General features: G+C 36.6%; 1 protein-coding gene across 2 annotated transcripts in view; it reads right to left on the reverse strand.

Annotated features, from left to right (window-relative positions):
- Positions 1-26176, reverse strand: part of LOC139792170 (macrophage mannose receptor 1-like) — a 50103-nt gene that overhangs the window by 18068 nt on the left and 5859 nt on the right. For both annotated transcript variants that reach the window (XM_071735120.1, XM_071735121.1), the window contains exons 4-15: positions 23514-23678; positions 21370-21483; positions 18822-18968; positions 13724-13906; positions 9741-9898; positions 7627-7740; positions 6091-6206; positions 4514-4662; positions 3596-3795; positions 3014-3135; positions 1733-1820; positions 678-822 (exon numbers count right to left, since the gene is read on the reverse strand). In XM_071735120.1, coding sequence (XP_071591221.1) covers positions 678-822; positions 1733-1820; positions 3014-3135; positions 3596-3795; positions 4514-4662; positions 6091-6206; positions 7627-7740; positions 9741-9898; positions 13724-13906; positions 18822-18968; positions 21370-21483; positions 23514-23678 — 1701 coding nt within the window. The remainder of the gene's footprint in view (positions 1-677; positions 823-1732; positions 1821-3013; positions 3136-3595; positions 3796-4513; positions 4663-6090; positions 6207-7626; positions 7741-9740; positions 9899-13723; positions 13907-18821; positions 18969-21369; positions 21484-23513; positions 23679-26176) is intronic.

Here is a 26176-nt window from a genome sequence, read left to right on the forward strand (position 1 = left end):
TGTGGTAAAATGTTTAAATGAGCTCTTTCTAAAACACTCAGAGTTAGGTAGATGCCCTGCTTCTAGAACTCAAGATTTCCTTCAATTATAAATCTTGTCTGGATGTCTTCAGAAAATAAAAAAAAAATCAGAACTCAGATCTCAAGAGAATTTATCAAGGAACCAACATATACCTGACAAGAAGCCACTAATATAAAATCCAGTCAATGCAAAATAAAGCTTCCTGAAAGCAGGTTACATCTTTCAGCTACAGGTTCCATTAGCTGACAAAACAATACCTACACTGAGTAAAGAAGGGAGTTTTCACACCTAAAATTAGGTATGTGAACTGTTTTGCTATCTATTTACTAAAAAAGTGAAACTCAACTAAAAAAAAATCCAAAATAAGCAAGTGCACGAATTTCTCTAAAAGTTAAAAGTGAGTGTGAATATTCAAAGCAACATATCACATTGGCCCTTCTGAAATCATAGAGAAAGATCAGTGAAATCCCAGCAAAGCACCAAAGGCTCTGTACTTTCAAATGCATTGAAGACATGGAAATGCTTATATCACTTTGATATTTCACATTCCACAGGTAACCAGCCTGACAGGCCTTGAAATTACTTATTTCTGAAATTTCAAGAAAAAATCAACTGAGTATCTTTTGCTTTTATACTAATGCACAAGAGTAAGATACCTTTTCTTATCTGGCAAATCCAGCCATATAGATAATCACAGTGCCTGTCATTCCAAAGCATGCTGGAACCACCATTGAGCTCTGCACAAAGTTCAATTCCTTGATAATAATTGGGTTCTCCCAAGCCCCAGTTTTCATACCTCACCTACAACAGAAAAGATTTTATGAAAATTCTGTTACAGAGAAAGAAAATGGAGAGAGGAAGGAGACAGCATCGAACTCCAGACTTACAATTTGCTCCTACTGCCAGTTTAAAAAACAAAGAGCAAACCAGAAACTCCACATAAAATTGCTGACATTTTAAACTTTCTTTCAGATTGCCACTGAACTGCACCTTAGGTAAGAGTTGTTTTCGATCAGACCTGGAAGAATACTGATATTTTTTATACAACATAAATTCTGCAAAATTCATTTAATAAGGATGGGGCATGCTACATGTTGATGTTAAGTAAATATCCTGTATGAGTAAGGTAGCAGGACATTATTGTTACATAACAGAACTCTTGGCATTTTTTTTCAGAAAAAGATTACTGATATTCTAATATTCCTCTATAAATTGCAATTTTAATTTTCTGCTTGGTAAAATTCCTTCAAGATATTTTTACCAACCTTGCATGAAATATGCTCACATCTTCAAACCCACTTTTGCTTTTACAGCTTTACATCTTAGTCTGAATTATAATCAAGTCACACTGGCATAAAACAACTGCATTCAGCTTGTTGGAATGTAGGCCAACTTACATGAGGATCTAACTACCAAAAGACAGAAATACTAAATGTAGACTATTTTACTCAAGAAATGTTTGCATTTATGAGGAACCCTTCTAGTCTACATGAATTTAATTTGCTTGTTGATTCAATGCATGTTTTCTTTTCAGAAATCAGTGCTTTAGCCAAAGAAATTGGGCCATGAAATTCCTAAGCTTTCCTAAAGAGAGCATGACACAGCAGAGGGTTATGATTAAGCATAAAATTACACAGAAACAGAAACACCCCACACACTTGAGAAGCACAGGGAATGTAAAATAACAGGTGTGGAAAATTAAATCACTCACTGGAGATCCATCACTCCAAACAAAGCCATCATCAGGATTCAAGTAATACAAGCCCATCCAGAAATTTTGGTTGTAATAGCCATTGTTCCTAAAGAATAATAAATATCCTATTAGTAAGAAGTTTAAACATTAAACCAAAACTAATAAGGGTGTTACAGTATTTACATAACCTATCATTCACAACAATTAATAAGATACTCTAAAAATAATTCTTAGAGCTGTTAAAAACAGTAACTGTGGAAATAATTAAAATTCAACCACTTCAAGATGCTATCACTATGCTTTAACTCAGACCCACTGAAATGCTGACCAAGAAAATGTCCGGATCCAATCCAACTCTTGAAAATAAATTAATACATATATTTGTATGATGGGTCAATGGTTACTTTTGCTCCATTAATCAACTTTTTATTGTCTCTGTAAAGGTATTTGCTGTTTCCAAACACAGAAACCTGCAGCAGTTGAATCACATTTTAAAAACAGCACCTTAAACTAGTTATTGTCTACAAGCAGACCCTTTTCAGTGATTTGTCTGAATTTTTTGAGTTACTTTGTATCAATGCAGCATGTGAATGTTATACTTACTATAAGTACATAGCTGGAATTCTAGTAGAGCTGCAGCATTTTGCAAGGCTGCCATGTTTCAGTCCTGCTTCCTACTTCAATAGGGATGTACCAGTTCATTGAGCCCAGCCTATTCAGGTTGGATTTCAAGTGCTACCTTTTTAAGAGTATTTGATCTCATTCAGAAATCTCACACCTGCTTTTTACTGTTCAAGGACTTACGGAACCTTATTTACATGCCCTGCGTGGTAATAAAAGAATCAGAAGTTGCTTCTGCCTTCTGATTAGTTCATAAAAATCATATGCAATCAATACATTGACCAGATTTATATCACAACTGCTACCCTGTTTGTACACTTGCTTGTGTGAAAACATCTGGCATGTGTGGTAATTTTACAATATCCTCATATTCATAGTAAATATTTTTACATCAGATGATAAATCTTGCCTTGATATTTTTCCAATCCCATTTTAACATTAGTTTCTGGAGTCATTCCACTAGTCAAACAACTCCTGGTATTTCATTAGCTCTGGGTTTTTTTGCTGTGTTCAATACAAATCATAGAATCATAGAATTCCAAGTTGCAACGCACATCAAGGATCATCCGGTTCAACTTTTAATTAACACTATGGTAAAAACATTTCCATAAAAAGAAAAATTTTCAGAAAGATCAAATGGGTAATTAAACTGAAGATGACCACGCTGCAGATACTCACGCAATAGAACGCCATATCACATCCTGTTCTTCTTTACCATTAATGGAGGCCAGATCTCCCCCTATAGCTCGACAAAATGCCTGAGATTCAAGCCATGTTTTCTTCTCCCCTCCTGAAAAAGGCTAAAGAGACCATTTTGTAATCAGAAAAAATAGACCACATATATCACAAGAAGTAACACCAGCTACCCACAAGCAATTAATTTACATTAACTTGTTCTATCAGAATTACAGAAACGTTGAATATAGGATTTATAAGTGTTCACCTCTTTGAAACAAAGGCTTAGTATGAGTGTCTTTAAGCAAGCCTACATTGCTGACAGGAGTATCTGCTGCAAGATAACAAGAAAAGCACTTAATTTTAATTTAAAAAAATAGGAAACTAAGATCAGAAGGTCAGACCTGAAGATCAGACTTCAATGGAAGAAACAAAACTGTAAGCATTTCAATATAAGGGAAAAAAACCTCCACATATAACCTATAAATAAGCTTATGACACAATAAAATGTGTTTAGCAGTTTTTATTGCATGTATGTGCAGCAAATAGAAAGTACCTTCATGGAGAAATAAGCTACATACTTACTTTGAAACAGAAACTAATACGACTGTTTGAGTCCCAACCTTCTGGACACCGGGGAATAGGAGTTGTGGTAGGAGCAGGTGGAGTCGTCACTCCCTCTGCCCACATTTTGCATAGGAACTTTGCCTTTTCTTCACATTTTAATACATCCCATAATCCACCTGCAATCCCAGTCCTCATGGCAACGCAGCCCCGCTTTCTTCCTGGTTGTAAACAGGAATGCACAAAGTAACATTTAAAGGGTCACAAGAATTTACAAAACTTCATATTCTATCCTAACAGAAATTAAGTCTTGGTACAGACTCAGAAATGTTTCTCATGTTTCTAACCATCCTCTTCCTGATGTGATCATGTCAGAGATGACATGGCCACCCAAAATTTTATTAGAAGAGAAAAATTTAGCAATGTCCACAAAGTTTAGTAAGAGTTGAGACAAGGAAATAATATTTAATCTAGTAAAGATAGTAATCACAAAAATACTAAACATAAATCTTATCTTGCCCCTCTTGTCTTTTTCTGTAATCACATTTTCTTTAAGACCAGAGATGTTGATTGCACGCTGTGATCTCACATACTTCAGAACACACAGCAAGTGCATTGAGACCTGGCTGAACAGGCAGGACTTCCAAGCAGGGTGCAGTATGCCTGCAGAGATTGCTATTCCTGAGCAGTACAGACACTGACTTTTCCAGAAGAGATGCAAATCAGAAACTTGATCTCAATTTAAAGGCTTTTTCCAAGATCATACTAAAAACTCCTTTCAACACTAGGCTGGAAGTTAGCAACAATACTGCACACTTGAGAAAAGCAGCAAGAGAGAATTTGAGATCAGTCAGTATTTATTCCATTAAGTGAGGGCTAGGGAGTAAAGTAAAAAGAATCAAGTAGTGGATTCATGAAATAGTATACAGCTTTACCCACCAGGCATTTCAGAATTCCAGTGTGTAAATAAGACAGGCTCGCCATTAGCCCACTTGAATGTTCCCTTTTCTTCTACATCTGAAAGTCCAATCCAAAAGTATCTTTCTGTTCTCAGCCCAACCAAACTAGTGAGAAAGGCTTGTTCGTATCTACTCAAAAGAACACAGTCATTAAATTAATACCATAAAATTTATTTTTAGAAGTTGTAAAAGGCTTATATTTTCTCAGAATTACCACTGTACCTTCTTAAAAGTGTAGTTTGGGTGGATTTACTTGAACTAAGTTCATAACCAAACATTACATAACAGATATTTTGCATGCTTGAATACCAGAGTATTCCACCTTTTCTTTGGATGTCCAGTAAAGAAAATGGCAGTCACAGACTGACATGAAATCAGTGGGAAACAAGAAACCTGACATGACTTATGTGTTATACCACTGCATTTTTTGAGTGTTTCTAGTCCCCTTGTATCTGAATGACTTCTTTCAGGAAGATCCAAAACTGGAAAATGAATCTCAGCTTTATTCAAGAAATACACAGAAGTAGAGCAAGAGTAGCATGACACTAAATTATCAAACTAAGGAACACTACAGGTTAAATCCAGTGATCATACAGGCAAAGTTAGGTCTGGGAAACAAACATATGTAGATGTAAAGACTGTCAAAATTCATTATGGCTTTTAAACAAACAGCTCTTCAGAAATCAAATAAATAAAAGAAGTCTGATCTTAATGTATAGTCTGAAGACCACAATAATGCTAAATCCTCTCTATGACAGTTGCAGTTCTACTTACAATTAGAGTGCTATCATCCATGACACTTCAGAGTTTTCTCATTATAGCATGTCTATTTAGATTATATAGAAATATATAAGAGGTAAAGCATTAAGTCAACTGCAAGTGAAACAGGCTTTGGTTCTTAAACTTTCATTTTTTTCCAATTTTCCACATCCAGTAATGTGCACCGGTTGCTCAGAAATTTAGCACACACTGAACCCTGGCTGAATGGTGATGGATCTTCAGGTTCATCATTTGGTTTTTTATTTAAATCCTTTTAAAGTAGCCCAACTCTGAGAAAACCAGACAGGCCAAAACTGTATGTTCTTGCTCATTTAAACTACCTTTTGAAAGGAATTCAGAAGCTTATCTCTACATTTAATAATCAAATTAGATTCTGTATCCCTCACTCAAGGAAAACCCATCAGCTGGTGCTTGTGTCTTCTCTGTGCTATGCTAAATGCAAAGTCCATTGGTGGCTGCCTCATCAACTCCTGTAATTTATTCTCAGCCTCACTAGGTTGGTAGGCATTTCAGAGTGTTATTAAGAAAACAGAAAACATAATTCTATTTTTTCCTAGCTGTAACCATATATATATACTGATTTCCTAGCCATCACTGATTTACTATAAACTCAATTCCTGGATTTTAATACACATGCAAAAACTGTGAGAAGTTCTGTATCTACACATAGCTATTGCCTGGACTCTTGTCCAGTTCAGAATTTTTATTTTGATATTCCAATGACACTGGATGCTAAAGCTTCATGTGATCCCCTCATGCAAATAGACTTTTACATACCTGTCTCTAACAGTTGCCAAAAAGGCCTGATGCCTTACACAGGTTTGATTTGCTTGAGAATATGATACAAATGTATTTCCAATGAAGTAACAATAAAAACCATGTCTTTTCCAACCCTGTCAAAATAGACATCAAGAGATTGCATATGTTGCAGTTTTTCTAAATTTGTTTAAAAAGAAGGCAAGGTAAGAGGAAATGCAAGGGCCAGGGCAAGGGAAGGCAAGACAAGGCAAGGAAATACCCCAAAAAAACCCTGATATATACCACTATCAAATGATCATTATAATCATTAGAAAAAGGAACAACTGAACTGAAAAAGCTGGACTGAAAACAGTCAGGAACATAGCTTTTAAAATTTTTCTTTTATAATACCATTTTTCACATGCAATGAACTTTCAGTCAGTGCATTCCACATATGAAGGCATAAGGGGCTTTGCTGTGCACCTTTAGTGCTCATTATAGGATTATAACTAGCACATAGACATTGTGCAGTCATGAAAATGGTCTTGAAAAGCAATTTTCAGCTTGGGTTCTCAGAAAGGGAATAATACCTCAAAAAAGTTTGTTTATTATTAACCAACATTAGCACTGTTTTTTTGATATTTTGTCATTCAAGTGTCATTAACTCAGGAATATGCTTAAAGAAGAAAGAGTTTGCTATGATGAGCCACAGTTGACACAAATTTTCTTCTGGTGGCTTTCAGTTTCTCAACTATGATAGACTTTTTTTTCTACAAGCATGCACTTAGTCCTCTAGGCAAGGAGAACCATAACACCCATTAGTATTAGGGTCCCTTTTTCTTCTCTAACAATTGAATATTTGTAAGGTTCACAGATACTCTTTTTTGAATATTAGGAATAAACACCAAAGATATCCTCTGCAGCTGTTTAAAGCAGAATTGGGAGAAAAGGCAGTTTCTTCACGAAAGACAAAAAACAGTAAGATTCCCTAGGACATAGCAAATTACAGTAAATTTTTTTTTGAATTACTGAGTGTTATGTTACCAAAGGATGGGCATTTCTAAATAAATAACAGATCTGCTGGCAGTTCAGAAGGAGTGCAATGGATTAATTTTGCTCAGGCACTCATAAATTCTTCAAAGTAGAGAGCACTGCCAGAGACTACAACAAAGCCTTGAGGACAGAATGTAGACAAGCACGCACTTCCTGCTATGAATAATTTTACAGAAAATTTTATCCAGAGCTGAAGGGCAACTGCTGATACAGGCGAATTCCTTAGGAAGGCTTGAATGCCAATCAAGGAAAAATTATCCACTGCTGGGACTACAGGTTTGAGTTTGGATTAAGTTCTGGAAAAAGAGAGGGAGCATCAAGAGCCAAATGACAGTCAGAGCCTAGACTTATTTGTATGTATAAAGTAATCCAACTGGCATAGAAATAAGAAGGCAAACTTGTTCTGATTATGGCAACACAGAACTCAATTTTCATTTTTTTTATCTGTCACCTAGGTGGCATTTTCTCCTTTTAATCATCCCTAGAAGCCTATTCAGATCAGACAGCTTTTTCTTCACTTACTCTTTGGCAGCCCATGTCGACAGTTTCCTCTTCTGTAGGAGATTCTGGCATGGGTTTCCTTTTACAAATGTAGCCAATTTTCTTTTCACAAGAATGATCTGCCCAAAATCCATCCTGAACATAAGAACAGAAAACCATAGTCAATTGAGATTTAGCTTCAAAAAGGTGCTTTATGCTTTAAGTAATTTTTTTTTTCTAGGTTTAAAAGCAGCAAACCCTACATCTAATAGTGTTGCTGAATTCCAACCTCACTTGTGCTGGCACTGATTGACCATTGACTTGCACTTTCTTACATTATTTACCATTCTGAAAAGCAAGCACCAATAAAAAAAAAAAGCTGACACCAATACACTCCTGATTTAGTAGGCTACTGATTTAATAAGCATGCAGGAGGAAAGGGAGATATCATCTCTCCCACAGAAATCCTGTTACAACAGAAAAAACCCCAAACATATTACTACATCCTTAGCTAATATTTATAGAAAACTTTGAAGATGTAAAAAGTTCATTGTCAAAGCTAGAATTAGCATTGCTATTCTTCGTAGCACAGATTCTCAGAAGAAACAGTGACATTCAAAGGGAGCTGTACTGAAAGTAATAAACCTCACACTATGTTCCCATTTTGATTCAAGAGACAAATTAAGGTATTGGGAGAGGAAGAGAAACCCCTGTGCAAGGCAATTTTTCACCTGGCTCCATTCTTGTAGAATGAAAATCATAGCAGTTGATGGCAAATTTTTTCTTTGTTTTTGTTTTTTTTACCCTTTTTGCTTTCCTTGTTTTCCCACCCAGAAATGTAAAATAACCATCATGGTAATGTACATTCCCTTGTGCCACAATATGCCAAATGCCCTAGAACCTCAACAAACCCTGCTTCCAGAAAAAATTCTCCCAAATCTCAACACCATTGCCTACAACAATGAAGAACTGTAGGATGCTCAACTGGTGCTTGTGTCTCCTCTTATGCTGACTGCAATGTAAGTCCATTGGTGGCTGCCTCATCAGACCCTATAATTTCTTTCTCAGTCTCACTAGGCTGGTAGGCATTTCAGATAACCACCTAAAAATCTGACCTCAACTTGGAAGAAATCAGCACAACGTTCACAACATTTATACTTCTTCACCATGGGAAAACTTACTCTGAAATTTTGGCTGTCTAGTTACCTCATTGTGAGGTTCCATTCAGTGCAATTTTTTAATCCCCCTGCCTCAAATGACAATATGGCAAATACAATATTAGGGTATAGACCCACATTGACTGCAAATGTTGGGTTCCTGCCCAGGTAGAGCCAGCAAACTGGCTAAATAACTGATAAATTACATCAACCCTGAAGGCAGTGGTAAGTTCATTATGTTTAATTATCACAAAGTGGAAAACTATAATTTTGCAACATCATGCACAGACTGACTTTTATACCAGGTGTTATCTCACTTCCTGTAGTACTCCCTGGATCATTGCCATATTCCAAAAGGCAGCCATTTAATTCTAGGTATACAGCCACTCAGTAAAGGCTTCCACTAATGCCATTGCTAATCACTTTTGTCACAGCTCTTACAAGCTTATGCAGATACAAGTATGACATCTAATCCACTTTGACTTGAGATTTACAACTTTGCTTAGAAAAAGAAAGTAAAGGCCTCTATTTTCTCTATTTTCTTCCAAAGTTAGTGTTTCTCTCTTCTTTTTAACACCATTAAAATTGGTAGCACATTTTAAGGTACCCATATTCTTTCAAATCAGAAAAAAAAAATCCAAGAATAACCAAAATGTCTTTTTTGCTTCCTAAAGAAAAACATTAATGTTCACATACATCACAGTGTAACTAAAAACTACTTCAGAAAAAGCCCATATGTACAAACTGAAATCCAGAAGTACAGGTTCGGGTGGCAGTTGTCTTCAAGGAAAGCCACCACTTGCCTGATTCTCAGGAAAGACAACAAAAATGGTTTTCTGGCAACCTTGAACAAGGATTCTTCCTCAAAAAAGTAACATCTATAAGACTCTAAAATGGACTGCTTCAAAGAGTATTACCCCGCTGTGCTCTTGCATAGAAAAAAGCCAAAATGATAAATGTAATTATAAGATAATTAAGTCAATGACTACATGACTTTACCTTTCCCTTCATAACAACACAGTCCTCTTGCCTGTTGTTTGCATGAGTGGGTTCTCCACGAAGCCACTTGGTGTAGGTGACAGGTGTCCCATCACTCCATTCAAAATACATCTGAACCTTGAGGTCATTCAACCCAATCCACAGCTCATCAGCTGGCTCTAAGACAAACAATTAAATAGGTAAATAGCCGTCCTTTTATATGATGTGAAACCCTATAGTCATGGAACAGAAAACAATTTATCCTCAGGAAGTTTAAAAGGCAGTCAGAAGAAATTAAGGCTCCTTGTTTCATAAAGAGAGCAGACCTTTCCTCATATACTCACTCCAGTCATCAGGAAAGGACATTCACTCTAGTGGTAATATATTAAACATGTTTAGCTTTGTACAAAAGAGACAAAATAGTATCTTGGTCGAATTATGTTGTAATGCAGCTGGGTTCATTCTTTTGCTGCAGCTCAGAACTCTTGTAACAAGAAATTAATAAACACCTAAATAAAATGCTACCTCCTCTTTCCTTCCTACCTTTCACATTGTGAAAGTGCCCTTTTCTAATTCTCAGACACCCAGTGGTGTCTTTTAGAGCTGACAAGCAGAGTACTTGCAAGTTTGCCCGTTACTGGTGTGCCTGTGATTTTTTTTATTTCACAGCAAAATTAAATTCATTTGGTTGTTATAATTTTTTCATTTTTCAGTTAATAGAGTTAGCTGCTAGGTTTTGGCTGGTAGGAAACCACAGGATTGATCAAGGATGTTGTTTTTCAGCAGCTGTTTCCCAGAGGCTTGTTTCTCTGTGCTTAAAATCCTCCACTCTAAAACATTGCTACTGTAATGTTTCTATCTACTTTTGTTCTGAATAAACTATTTGAATAAGGAGGATTAAAAATTTTAATATTTATAATTAATCTGAACTCTGTCATCATCAAATTCCTCTCTAGAGCTGATTTTATAACTTTGTTTAGTGCAACTGGAATTTCTGTTGGTTTCATTTTGGTTTTTTTTATTTATTTAATTATTTATTTCTAATCCATCATCCAGCCTATGCAAAAGGCAGCAGATGTTTCCTTTTGTCCACAGCATTATGACTCAGATCACGCTGACCAAGTACACGCACAGTCCTTTCTGTAGACAGCAGTATTTCCAAGTGGAGTATCAACTATTTGCTTGCTAGAACATATTCTTTATGCATATTTTTCACAAATGACAGCTAGGTTACTTTTAACACTTTTTCCCACTGTTTATGACATTGCACTTCTACAGCCCATCTACAGGACTAGAGGTTTTTCCTGTTCACTTTGTTATCATAGTTCTTGCCTTTTTTTGTAGGTCTTCCTCTAACATCCTCAATACAGACTGATCTCAGTCAACCTGGCAGTGAAATTATGCCAGGAAATTAAAAATGGGATTGTGAGCCCACACAAAAAGCCATCAGCTGCAGGAGTGGGTGTCTCAGGGGAACTGGAACTGTTTCTTTTCTGTTGCTGTGATTGCTAGCAACAGAATTGCTTGTAAAACAGTTCAAAGTCACTGCCCTCCAGGCAAAACTGGCTGATTAGCACACTTCAGATGCAGGTTTTCAAAGATAACACCGCAGATTAAAACTCTCATATGATATGTCTCACATCTGCTAGTGACAGGAACATGGAGGCTTCCCGTTTTGACCAGCCAAGCTGCTGCAAATATAATCTTCCTCGAGTGTCAGTTTAACAGAGTTAACTGCTTCTTTCCCTCCCATGTTTCTCCCATCTTTATAATACCTAGGTATGATCAGGTCTCATAGCTTATCATACTATCCTTACTGTGTCTCCTCCAACAAGAAGGGTTCAGATTTTTTTTCCCAGTCACTTGCAAATAAGCTGTTTCACACTCTCTCAGACACACACTGGGTGAAATTTGTTCCATGTCACATGCTGGACTTCTGTATAAACATCCAGAATGCACTTCTTTATTCTTCTTCATGTTCCTCTCTAAAGTTCTCCTTTGTGAGTGATGCCAACAGAAGCTTGGCTGCTGTGACAATATTCATCTCATTGTACCACTTCTTCCTTTGTTTCATCATGGGACTATGAATTGTTTGGCACAAAGATAAACTTTTGTTCTTTCTGTTCCACGCTGACTGCATCTGAGTAGTGATGCAGACAAGATTTTCTAGGCACTGGAATACATGGTGTTCTCATCTTGGTGAACAAGTGTAACCTGATACCAGTATTAAAATGCTTTCAAAGGCTTCTTCAGTTAGTCCTGTTTTACTTCCCTGAAAAGAATGCTTTCAAAACAGTCTTTTGCCATGAATGTGGCATATGTGGGAAGCCTGGTTTCCTTCAGGACTATTTTGCCTTTCAGAAACATCCACTTTTACAAAAACTGCAGCACAGTCAACTCAGGAAAGGTCTCGAAAAAGGCATTAAAACATTAAATAATCTCTTTCCAAGGAGTAGGTGAAAACAAAATTGGTTTCCTTTAGAGCCTTAATTTTTTCAGATGTCTTAAAGTCTCATCAAGAGGTTCCACCTTTACTAATAATATCATTTGAAAGAGTAAAAGTTGCATGTTGTTCATGAAGGAACCAGAAATCATTCTTTCAGGAATGGGAAGACAAGTTGCAGTGGAGTTGGCTAGGATACAAAACTAAAGCACAACAGCTATTTTATCATTGCCACTGAAAGACTGATGTTACACTGCAGCTGAAAGGAGCTTAGTGCACTCTCAATGAAGGACAAGAAGAGAAGGACTTAAGAGTGTTGGTTGATGAGAAGCTCAACGTGAAGCAGCAATCACAGCACCTTTCCAGTGCCTGACTACTCTTTCAGTAAAGAAATTCTTCCCAGTATCTAGTCTAAACCTCCCTCGGTGCAACTTCAGGCCCCTTTCTCTAGTCCTATGGTTATTCACTTGGGAAAAGCCAACCATATCCCCGGCTGCAATAAAAGAAGTAGGACCAACAGGCTGAGGAAAGTGATTCTCCCCCTCTACTCAACTCTTGGTTCACTTCACCTGGAGTACTGTCCAGTTTTGGAGCCCCCAACATGGGAAGGACATGGAGCTGTTTGGGGGAATACAGAGGAGGGCCACAAAGATGATCAGGGGGATGGAGCACTTCTCCTAAGAAGACAGGCTGAGAAAGTTAGGGTTGTTCAGCCTGGAGAAGACTCTTGGGTAGACATTATAGCAGTCTTCCAGTACCTGAAGGGAACCTACAGGAAAACCAGGGAGGAACTTTTTACAATGACTTATAGTCATAGGAAAAGGGGGAATGGTTTGAAACAAGAGATGGTAGATTTAGATTAGACATTAGGAAGAAATTTGTTGCTGTGAGGGTGGTGAGACACTGGTGCCCAGGGAAGTTGTGAATGCCCCCTCCCTGGAAGTGTTCAAGGCCAGGCTGGATGGGGCTTTGAGCAACGTAGCCTAGTGGGAGGTGTCCATGCCTGTGCAGAGGGGTTGGAACTGGGTGATCTTTACGGACCCTTCCACACCAAGCCATTCTGTGATTTTATGATAAACAAACATTTCTCTGGCATAAAAGCACACACAGATTCAGTTCCCACAAAGAAGTATAGAACTCCTGCACTCCTGCATAGAAGTGAACATGTGACTGCCATCAAAAAACAGTAACTGATCCTACATGCAAACTCATGGTTGCATCTCCTGTAACGATCACACAGTATCTGCAGCCTTGCAAAGACTGTGCTCAGAAACCAAATACATAAGTACTATATTTAATTTGGGGCATATCTGAATCCACACACTGGGCAGCTTCCTTTTTCAGAAGAAACACAAGCAACATGACTTGAAAAATGGTATTGGTATTGAAATACTTGAAAAGTACTTGAAAATATGGTATCTAAAATTTAACTCCTCTGTACTCTGTGATCAGGACAATGTTTTATTTTTTTAAAACAGGTTCCTTCTTTTATTAATAGGTAAGACATATTCAAAACTTTCTTCATATAAGCATATATATGTTATTGTAAAAAAATACTCACGGTACCCAAGCTGAGAAAGAACAAAGCTGTACTCTTCAACATTATGGATGCTTGCCAGATCCCCATCCTCTTTCCTACAAGATGTTAAGGCATCTTTCCATATTTTGGGGTCCCTGTGAATTATGTAACAGTGACCAGCATATGACATCCATTGAGCAGGACATCTAATAGGTACATTAGTCTCTGAAAAGAAGATTACCATGAAGAGTTACAGAATTCTATTCTTAACTAAAGACAAAAAATCACATAAGGAGGTATTTAACAAACAAATTAAATATATAATTTGTTCAAGAACAAGCTGAAAAACATGTGCAGGGATAATAATCTGCATGCATAATTAAAAGCTGAAACTTCCAGATTTTTTTTAAATAACAGTACTGTTGTGAATAAGTTCTTGCCTCTTGTGAGAAGACAGAATTAAAAATCACCATGAAACACAGTTTTGATTTTTATATGCATCCATATATACTAAAAGGAAAGGTCTACAGAGCTGTGATTTATCATTTTTTTACACCCATGTCAGCATGTCTCTTCCTCCTCCATGCTGCATAGCTATATGTTAAGAGCCTGGGCTTACAAAACATATTTATGAAGGTAATTTTTTTCTCCAGACCCTAGACATTTTATGGATTTGCCCCATTTCCTAGACTAGCAACTTAAAAATAACTGGTTCTACAGAGTGACATTAGAACCCAGGTAAGAATGGAGCTTTTAGGAAACCTTTCCTTTAAAGCTTCATTGAGAAAATTATGCTGTCAAAGGAAATTATTTATGCTTAAAACTTGCTTTTAAAAGTTCAACAGAACAGTACCAGAATACTGACATCAATCACATGGCTGTTCAGCAAACAACTCAGCCTTGTCAGGAGTGCCACCCAAACTTATAATAAACAAAATACTGCGACTGTAAAAACAAATTATAATTCTTGCAGCACTTTATAATCAACAGATGGGTTTAGCAAATACCCATATACTGAGCAGGACAAGGACAGCAGGTTTGCAGAAATTCTCTTGGCAAAAAAATGCAACTTGTTTACATCAGGGAAGGAGAAGTAAGTAGTGTGTTTGTGTATTACTGGGGGGTATATTCTGTGGAAATACTTAAGTAGGCATCCAAAGTCAAGACCAGTCAGGCTCAGGTTGCAAGCATGCACTCTGTTTCAACTGGAATATGCTGATGACTAGTGTCACAACACAGATTTCTTGCACAGCTATAAACATGGTCTGCTGTTTGCAGATATGTCTCAAAAAAGTGCTAGCATATTCTCACAGAGTTTAAGTAAAACTGAATTTTGTCACCACAGAGCAAGGCTCGATCCTGCCACAGAAGATGAAGAACTGGAATAGAGAGTGGGGGAAGCCCAGAAAAACACAGTGAATGTACGTGGTCATGTTGGGAGAAACAAGTGGCAGATGCTATTGTAGAGATTAATCTGATGCTTCAGACAGCTACGTAATTTGACCTGTGCCTGGTCTCAGCTCTGAGCATGTGAATCTTAAAGTGCCTTGCTATAACAGTCAGAGAACTGCTTTGAAATTGTTTGCAAACTTGTCTGAACACAGAAGGACTTGTGGGTGATGTGAAGGCTGAAAGCCATCTTGGGCACAGTGAAATCACACATGTACAGGACAACCAGGTATGGGCTCATGAGAAACAGGTCCTGCTTGACAAAACTGATTTCCTTCTATAGACAAAAAGACAACAGAATGCTTTGGATCCATTCTGGTATCAGAAGCAGTGTGGCCAGCAGGAGAAGGGAGGTGACCATATCATCCCCCTATACTTGGCACTGCTGAGGCCACACCTCAAATACTGTGTTCAGTTCTGGGCACCTCACTACGGGGAAGACATCAAGGTGCTGGAGCACATCCAATGAAGGGCAACAAATTGGTGAGGGTGTAGAGAACAAGTCTTACAAGGAGCTACTGTGGGAACTAAGGAAGTTTAGCCTGGAGAAAACGAGGCTGTGAGGAGACCTTCTTGCCCCCTACAACTACCTGAAAGGAGGTTGTAATGAGGTGGGTGTTGGTCTCTTCTCCCAAGGAGCAAGAGATAGGACAACAGGAAATGGCCTCAAGTTCTGCCAGGGGGGGTTTAGATTGGATTTTGGAAAAATTTGTTCACCTTAGGAAAAATTTCTTCACCAAAAGGGTTGTCATGCTTTGAAACAGGCTGCCCAAGGAAGTGGTGGTGTCACCATCCCTGGAGAGATTTAAAAGACATGTAAATGTGGCACTCAGGGACATAGCTTAGTGGTGGAGTTGGCAGTGTTACGTTAATAGTTGGGATTGATAATCTTTTCCAACCTACATGGTTATACAAAGCTATGATTCTAAAGCTAGTAGCACCAAGGAATTTGTTGCAGGCTGCAAAACAATACAAAAAAAAGTTGACTGCCTGGTTTCTTGGTGCAAGTCTTATTGCATGACATAGCTGGGGATTTCTCAGTAAGATACAGTCTTGAGTTCTTAATTTACAGTACTCAGCAAAATAAACTCTGAGCTTCCCTATTCTCCTTTTAAAGAAAATATATGACAACACAAGGCCATACAATCTACTTTTCATCTGAATAGAAACCCACAGTACAGCATGAATTTCATTTCAATGAAGCACAAGAAGCAAGGGAAATCACATCAATGTATATAAAACGTTATCCAAACATCAAGCTTATGAATTTATGGTAGTAAACATCAAGATACAGAAATGAAATTAGTAAGCATAGAATAGTCATTCCTCACAGAAAGCAATTGCTTTTGTCAGCTATAAACTTGGTTTCCTGGAATCTGAAGATCTTATGGTGATTGACTCAAGTCTCTAAAAGGCTGAAAGCACTACCTGAAGTTTGTTGCATGACTCAGCCATCCAAACTGGTCCCTCACAGTCCCATTCGCTGTGGTCTGTCAACAGAGACCTCACAAAGCAGTCACAACAGTGGCACTAATATTATCTAATCTAATGTTTTATGCAACATTTGTAAACTTAATACTGAAATATCACTGCACTTTGTTGGATTGGAATGAAATCTATTTTGGCAATCACTTCCTGGAGGTAGACAGGCAGCCAGCCTTTTCTTAGAAAGTTAAGTTAAAAAATAAACAAGTTTTGGAGGTGAAATTAAGGGGTGCCTATTAATTCACTTTGCTGTAATACAGGGCAAATGCTTTCAAGACCTAAGAGTCTACACCAGGTAGATGCATGCAGTAATATGGCCCCCTGCTGGAAAAAGCAGTTCTGCTAGGAAAAAAGGAAAAAACTTAACCAAAACACTGTACAGTTGGAATCATAAAAATCTTAATCTGCAACAAAAATAAAAGCTCTGAATAGATTTTTCTCTACTTTGTTTTGGATAGAAACACAATTATATTCTGTTGTATGGTATTGTTTTTTGCATTCTTCCTCAATAGACTTAATTGTAACTTCTAGGGCTAAAATTTCAAAGGATTGCCCTTGCTTAGTAGTAAGTGCACAACTAAGGGAATGTATGAATTTGTAGTTAATTTATTTCTTGACTCAGGAGACCTAGTCAGGAAAACATCATCTGCCATGAGTTTTCCTTAACATCATTAAAAGCTGAGGGCATTTAACACCTTGCATGATCCCATGCTTATTCCTTTTATGACTTCCGCTCACAGGGACATTTTGGAAAATATTTTATGAAGTGAAACACAGCCAGATTCTGGTTAGTCTGTCACGTGTTTACTCAGCAATTTACTTTACATTTGAAATTTTTGTCTTATTTCTCTTCTTTCTCCAAATTACTCATAAGCAGGAGTAGATAAAATCAAAAGCCTAATGCATAAGAAAGATGAAATAAACTGAAATAAAATCTGAATGACACAGCAGGCAGTATTTATAGGCATCAGTGTTTAAGAACTGATGTATGAACCCTGAAAAGCTGAGTGGTAGCCAATTGAAAAATGTTGACAAATTATATAATGTGTCTGTTTATCAGATGTGTACAAATACTAACAAAACTTTACATCTTAATTTGGAAAAGAATTAAAATATGCAGTTCAGCTGCATGTTTTCTCAGCTAAGGAAACAAATTTACTTGATTTTAACACTGAAGTATTAATTTAAGTATTAAATATGGATTTCAGTAATTAATGAGACATTGGCTCATTCTTGCTTCTTTCCTTTCCTTTCCTTTCCTTTCCTTTCCTTTCCTTTCCTTTCCTTTCCTTTCCTTTCCTTTCCTTTCCTTTCCTTTCCTTTCCTTTCCTTTCCTTTCCTTTCCTTTCCTTTCCTTTCCTTTCCTTTCCTTTCCTTTCCTTTCCTTTCCTTTCCTTTCCTTTCCTTTCCTTTCCTTTCCTTTCCTTTCCTTTCCTTTCCTTTCCTTTCCTTTCCTTCCTTCCCTTCCCTTCCCTTCCCTTCCCTTCCCTTCCCTTCCCTTCCCTTCCCTTTCCACAATAAACCAAAACAAATTAGGCAGAAACTGCTGTCATAAATGGTTTTGACTGGACTGGTCACCTACTGTCTAAAGAAGGAAAAACACTAAAACATGTTTTTTTAAGCCAAATATCAAACGCCGAGTTTACAAAACACCAGGTTCCGAATAATGTATATTAAGAAATGGCCTGGAAATTCTGTAACAGTTTAGCTTTCTTCTTTTACAACCTATACAAAATAATGTCAATGGATTTAGGAGATACCTTTATGTCCTGTGCCTGGAAAGAGAAAGAAACTTGGATGGAACAGGAAAGAGTGACAAAAAAAAGAAGTTACAAGGTTTTCATAGTACACATGGAGATAATAATGAAATGGGTCTAACTAATAAGAACTCTGATAAATATATCATTTTTAAAAAATATTAAATTGTTTCTCTTTTTATTTTATGAACAAAATCTGACAGTTGTGCTTGGAAGTTTCTTATACTGAAGAAAGATTGCTATCCAGGAAGTAGAGAGGCCAAAACAAAGAGACAGTGTGCACTGTTCACTGTTAGAAGGAATCTTGGTCAAGCCACAGTCAGCAGAGACTTTTGATTGGTTTTACCATGTGCAATAACAAATACCTATTAGAATTATAGAAAAAAAAAAAAACCAAAAAAACAACTCCAGTAATTAATAATTTATAGAGGGGTTATTACCAAACCTACCTGTTGGAATAATGAAAGATTCTAAAGTAGCATTTCCTCTTTTACAAATATAGCCAAGTTTCTGATTGCATTCCCGATTCTCCCACTTAGCACCTTTGGCAGGATTTAATGCTGCACAGATTTTTCCAGGTTCTGGAGAAGGATGTCCTTAAAAAAAAAAAACAAAACAAAAATACAAAACACCAAAACAAAACCTCAACAACAATAACTAAATGTAAGCCCATCATGGCTATCATCCCAATTGCTCTCACATTCTAATGTTTTCTGTGTTAAAATTATAAGATATACTAACATCCAGACAATTGTGTTTTTCCACAGTTCTTTGGACTGAACAGGGCAGTTCATTGCCATAAGAGATGTTTTTTCACAGCAACCACAAGTTTAGCAATTTGTTCAGTTTATAATTTAACACCCTCTTCACAGGTTCAAAGTCTTGATTGAAGGTGTTACAGTGCACCTATTTTGTTTGGATTTTTTTCCTTTCTAAAGGAAGAATGTCTAAACATCAGAGCACAGTCTTCAAGTGAAAAAAGTGATTGTTAAGTAAGCTACCCAAATTTTGTCCTTAGCAGAACAGTAAAGGCATGAAAATAATATGTAATTGTTTCAGTAATGGGAACTTCTTGTCCACTTGTCTAAACAATACGACAATAGCAGGATATCTGGATATTTTCAGTTGAAGCTTAGCATTAGCATTAACATGAACATCTAGAAGAATAGTAGAACCTGTAGAAGCTGTAGAACAGAACACATTTCTGCAATAAACCAGATTAACTTTTCAGGATCTGGTCATGGATTTTTATGGATTTTCTGGTAACCCAACACTAATTTTCTTTCATTTCTGAACACATCACTATACTACATAACAATCAAGTGTCAGCACTGTTCAACAATAAACACAGCAAAACTACGTGTGCAGAATTGTTTAGTGTGCAGGACTGGTCACTGAAAATTTTCTTTTATAAATATGATTTCATTACCTTTAGATTACAGTTACTCTTGTATTTGCAGTCATGTCATATCTTCTTCCCATAGGAGAAAAAGATATGCATACTTCTAAATCACAAATTTAAATTGTTTTAATGTACAAAAAAAAAGTTCAGCTGAGTTCAGCTGCTGGCAGTTAGCTCTCTCAAATGCCTAACAGGATAATATTAATTTAAATGTTGATAAATTAGTTCCAGTATTTTTCTGTTGTTCAGGTAGGGTTAGTGACATGAAAGAATATGAAGCTTCCACAAATGCTTTTAAAATATACAAGTGAAATAAGAGCCAGCTCATGAACAACCAGGACAATGAGAATGAAACAGAGGTAGGAGGACCAAAGTAAAGTCAGGAAGGAGATAGCACACTTACAAAATAGATTATATGGACTTAAGAGTATTACCTTTGAATGAAATTAAAAAACCATAAGGAGTTAAAGATAAAGAGAGCCCATTTTGATATCTCCAAAACCCATCTAACTCTTCAAAGGACAACTGAAAGTTGTCTGCAGTTTTAAGAACCATGAACAGCTTCTTTTGCCACATTGGCTCCACCTCACAATCAGTTTTCCTCTACTCTTCATTACTTGCAGATCCTCACCAGTGCACTTGGATGACAGACCTATAAATAATTTCACAGCAACTTGGAGTTTGGCCCATTTGTTTGCCTTGTGTGCTCACTCCATTAGACAGCTATTAATAAAGCAGTTCACTTCAGTCTTCAAAGCTTACCTACTCACAAAGTTTTTCCACATAAAATCTGGTTTTGGCACTATCTATACAAGGAAACCACTGGATGGTATGATGGGGCATACATTTATAAAATTAAGATTAAATACATAAAACGTGCTCTATGAAGATAAAGAAGGGCATTTACACTGCCTAATTTCAGACATCTACTTTACATTAGTCTCCAAAGGCTTCCTGAATATCCAGTGCAAAGAAGCATGGGTCCTGTGATACCATAACACAGGCAACGTGAGTAGGAAACTGGAAGAACACCTCTTTTTCACCAGGTATACAGAGGGCACAGGAGGACAGCTTTTTAGTAATGGCACCTGAATTCAACATTACAAGTACAGCTGTGAAGCAGCTAAGTCTGCTTTAAAGTAGACTAACCTAACATGTTCCTTTGATATGTGCTACTGCCACAGGTAGGCTAATCCCAAACAAAAGTGAAAATCCAACCTTTAAAAACAAAAAAACAAAAAAACCAAAACAAAACTACACCAAACATACACTGACCAGTTGAATCTCACAAATGAAGATATTGTATTCATACAGAAATAAAGTAAATAAAGAAGATATAGAAATTAATTGTAAATAGACTATTTTTTAAAGTTTCCTCTGGATTTTGGAGCTACAGTTTCCATTGTGAAAAATAAACTAAGCCTGGTGTGCATCCATAGCTTGAATTACTCACAGTCTTTTACAGCCACACCTGGAATCTTCCAACATTAAAACAAGATAAATAATTGCATGAGAATAGAGAACTAGAAAAGAAATATGTTACAAAATGATAAATTTTTGCCTTTTAACCCAAGTAGCAACATATTTAACCTTACCTGGAACCCAATTTAAGTATCGAAAAGGAGCACCACCAACCCACTGCCATCCACTGTTGAAATTCAAACTGTTGAGGCCAAACCAGAGAGCAGAACTCAGTCTTCCAGTCAAACCTAGGTAACAGAGACAAAGTTCTGGAACTGCACAGCAAGAGGAAACACTTTCATCTGAGAGATGAATTCTAGCTAAAATTGTCTGCTTATTCTTTTTCCTATTACAAGTTTGAACAACTTTCAACCTTTTAGTGAAGGTGGCTACACTAAATCTGCAGTATGTCTTCTACATGAGGATGCTTAGTTTGTTAGTTTTCAAGTTTTCACATTTTCAGGTGTATAGAATTTTATTATAATAGAAAACAAAATTACACTTCTGAATGCTGCTTGTAAACCAGTTATAATAAATATGAAGCAAGTATTTTTTTCAAGAACTATAGGATATTAAATTTAGAAAGTTGCACAAAAGGTCACATAACCAAAAATCTGTTTAATAAAACAAAAAGTTAATGCTTCCTTATTGTGTATAGTCACTTCCAATAAAATTAACAAATGTGAGTTTCAAATTTACAAATTACTATAAAGTAAAGAAAAAGAAATCTGTTTGCATTTTATTAAACTACATTAAAATACCATAAATCCAAACATCTTTATAACAGCACATCTTTCAGTACATTTTTCAGATCCATTTGATTTCACCTCTGTAGTCAGTGGTAACTCAGGCTTCTAGAATGAGTTCCAAATTAATCCTCCAGTTCTAAAAAGAACCTAGAAATGCTTAAATATGGTGCTGCTGAATCCTGTAGCATTATTTACAGTCTTTATTAAACTGTTCTCCATCTCTGCCTTTCATATAAGACTTAGAAGTCCAGCCAGATGACTGCTGATTTTTTTTATTTAAACACATTTTCTGCATAGCCCACAGAAAATCACTGGCAATGTACATTATGTATTTCTGCTTGTCCTGTTATCATCATGCCAGCACGTGTTTTGTGCTATGCATTTTATTTTTCTTTGATGCCAAGATTATGGGCAGCATTTGAAGCATGGCAAGGTTAAAAGGAGGGGTAGTTAAGCACTGGAAAGGACTGGAATGTCATACCAGAGCCTGATTTGGCACCAACATATGAATGTGTTCCAGCACTTCTTCTACACAAACAAGTTGTTATTAAGACAATCAAGAACTGATCATGACAGGAAATCCTGGTCTTGCCAGGAGAGCTGTAGAATGAAAAACTGATTTTCATATATATTTGGCAGGAATATCTTACTAGTTTGCAATTAAAACACAATGCTAGTAACTCACTTCTAGATGTCAGTGCCAAATTGTTCCGTTAAGCATTAATTTTAACAATAGTTTCATCACACTCATTAAAAAATGTCCCGTATTTTGACCAAAATCTTAAATTGAAAATGAAAGTTTTTGAGTAAATGTAAATTGAAAACAAAAGGCTGTTCATAGTATTAAAAATAAAAATATCCTCTAAATTGGGGAAATATGGATTTGGTGGATAGACTAATAGATGGATATGGAACTGGCTGGATGGCCATATCCAAAAAGTTAACTGCCAATGATTCAATATCTAGATAGAAACCAGTTACAAGTGGTGTTCCTCTAGGGTCTGTATTGGGATGGACACTACTAAAAGTCTCCATCAATAACACAGGCAGTGAGACTGAGTGCACCTTCAGCAAGTTTGCAGATGACACCAAGCTGAGGTGTGTGGTTTACAGACTAGAGGGAAGGATGCCATCCAGATGGACCTTGACAGACTTCAGGAGTGGGCCCATGTGAACCTCATGAAGTCCAACAAGGCCAAGTGCAAGGTCCTCCACCTGGGTTAGGGCTGGGGGATCAATAGATTGAGAGCAAACGGGTGGAGAAAGACTTGGGGAAACTGGTGGCTGAAAAATTGGGTATGAGCCAGCAATGTGTGCCTGCAGCCCAGAAGGGAAGTGATTCTTTTCTTCCAGTCCACCCTCTGGAGTACTGTCAATTTTTCCAGCTAAATCATTCAAGCTAAAAACTTAAATCTACTAATTACCAGAACTGAAAAAATAATAATTTTCAAGGTGGAACATGCTATATAAGTGTCATTGGTATAATAATGCACTTTTTTTTTAAAAAGTGATGGATAATATTATTTTACCTGTCAGGTATGTTTGTTCATGCAACTCTGTGATGCTTAGCAACTCTGCCTTCTGTTGTTGACAGCTCTTTCTTGCCTGATGCCATTTCAGAGCTGCCTCAGAATTTATCTGGTACTGGACATTTGTTAAAGGATCAGTGTTCCACAACACATCAACACTATTAACTGTAAGGAGAAAAAGAAATGCTGTAACTTATCATGAAGACAGAACCAGAAAAAAATATAGAATAGATCACTTAGCAAAAATACACAAACCTAATCACTGTAACAGAAGGCTGGTTTGAAAGGATTAATGAGGCTAATTAATGTGTTGGCAAATCCAGGGCAGAGCTAAACCATGACAGCAGTGTTGGAGAGTACAGAGGTAATAAAACAGTGTCACCATTTCCTCTGACACAGCAAACCTGCTGTTTAAGACAGAAGATGAGTGGCTAAAGTCACACTAAAATATTAGATTTCTCACTGTGGAGAAAAGGATTGAAAACTCCCAGACTCATGCTAAGGCGTCCATCAAGCTGATCACTTTTCTGAAGTAAGAAACCCTTTTTTTTTTATTTCAAGTTTTGGGTACTTTGTAAAGGAGCTATGGATTTTTTTAATCAAACAAAGGTTAACAAGACCCATGCATAGAACACAAAATGTACATTATTAGCATCCATCTCACCTCCTCCTGAAATTCTTGGTTTTACAATAAAGATATTACAGTGTGTAATATTATGTGTACTTACAATGTAGTATATAAAGACATTATGCTGTCAATAGTGAAAAAAGTCTAAAGTATAGTAAACTTCCTTCACATTCTTATCTTCACTTAGACATCTTTTCCTAAAATGTTCCTCCTTCTTTTAATTGTTTTTCTACATAAATTTGTGAGTTTCAAAGCCAGATTATGAGTTCCCAATAAATCAGAAGAAACAACACAAATCACCCTGTACAACTTATTTGACCAGTTCACCAGGGATTTTGAACCAGACTACACATCACAATGAAAAACCCTTCAAAACACCTTGAAACAGCAGCATGGCAAAAAGCCTGTAATAAAAATAAATTCAGTATTTGTGAATGAATACAATGATGTAGATTTGCCTAACACTAATATACCAGGATAAGACTACTTATGTAGTGGCTCATTCTATGCACATGTGATTTCCTTTCTAAGTCTGCTTCAAGTTTATAAGGCTTTCAGAGGCTCATCACTTACAAGGCTTTCTAAACTCATAACAGAAAATCTAGATCTTTCATCTACCAAAGAAGGGGCATTAATGGACTTTTGCCCACTTGAATACAGCTCTGGGCACACCTCATGACAGTCTCTTGATGGTCTTACACTGTGCAAGCTTTTTCCTTCCCCAATACTTACTTATAAAGTGCAGTGCAACAGACAGCTGAAAAAGGCACAGTGTAACCTGTGAAGTACTACTATTTCCTATACTACTAAAACTTGTCTGATGCTGCAACACTTCTCAGTTTCTTTCTGTGAGATTTAAGTTTCTACTGTCATTGTATCAGAATCGTTTTCTAAAGCAGCAAATAGAGTCATACTCACAATTATATTATCTCCACTGGTCAAATTTCTACACCTCTATTGAGTATAATAATTGTTTTAAGTGTAGTCTTATGCCCTTTTCATTTTGGAGAACATTTGATCTGGTTTTACTCACAATGAAAAAAAAGTGACTGGTTCAATCACAATTTCACTCTATGCCAGGCTGTAGTAGTCTGCATCATATATTTTCATGTCAGCACTTTTGTTCCCATAGGCAGTTTAGGAAAAAATAAACACTTAAATCTCATTAAATCAACATATAGAGACTCCAAACATTCTATGTTTAAAGATTCTGTTGGATTTATTAACTTATCACTCTCATGTACAGTGCATTCCTCTATCATAGGGCTGGCTGAATCTTCTGCTACCACAGCCTGTCTCTCCCTAAAGTATGTGACCCAAACTTGAATATTTTATAGCCAGTACTGAAGAATCAGGAAGGAAACATGCAGGCAATCAGCATAAAGCAGCTTTTCCCAAAAACAATCACAGCCATCTGAATGGATTTCCTTGAATTATGCCAAAGAATTAAACAAAATTTTGATGATGCCTCCTATTTGCTATACTCAAAGAATATTAGACAGGTAGCATTCTTAAGTTGATCCTGTATGTGCTGTATTAATGGGACTGATATTCATGACATGTTTTTCATATCTTGGAAAAAATGCTGGCAAAGAAAAAAAAAAAGAAAAAAAAACTTTCGATATTTGTACCTCTAAAATTACAAATGGAAACAGGAAAATTCCAACATTCGTGGAAATCAGGCAAGGACACTAATACTTAATCATCAAAGCAGTAAAGATCAACCCGCAATAGTTTCTTCATAGTTCCTTCATATCAAAGTTTTTTTCCTTATCTCTGACTGTGCTCAGCTGGAGCTTTACAGAAAAACTCCATAATAAAGAAGGAAAGCAGAAATGCTACTCCTTCCAGGATGACAGAGGAAGAAGTTCAGAAAAATTATTCAAATTTAAAAGAATTCTACTACATACAGGCATATTACTATAATTTACTTAAAATAGTATCAACTTTCCTAGGCAAAGTTCTGTATATTCATAATACTACAGTTGAAACTCCAAACCAGGAAATTTAAAATATAAATACTTCTCATTGATTT

Source organism: Heliangelus exortis, chromosome 2 (genome assembly GCF_036169615.1).
Source record: "Heliangelus exortis chromosome 2, bHelExo1.hap1, whole genome shotgun sequence".
Taxonomy (NCBI): Eukaryota; Metazoa; Chordata; class Aves; order Apodiformes; family Trochilidae; genus Heliangelus; species Heliangelus exortis.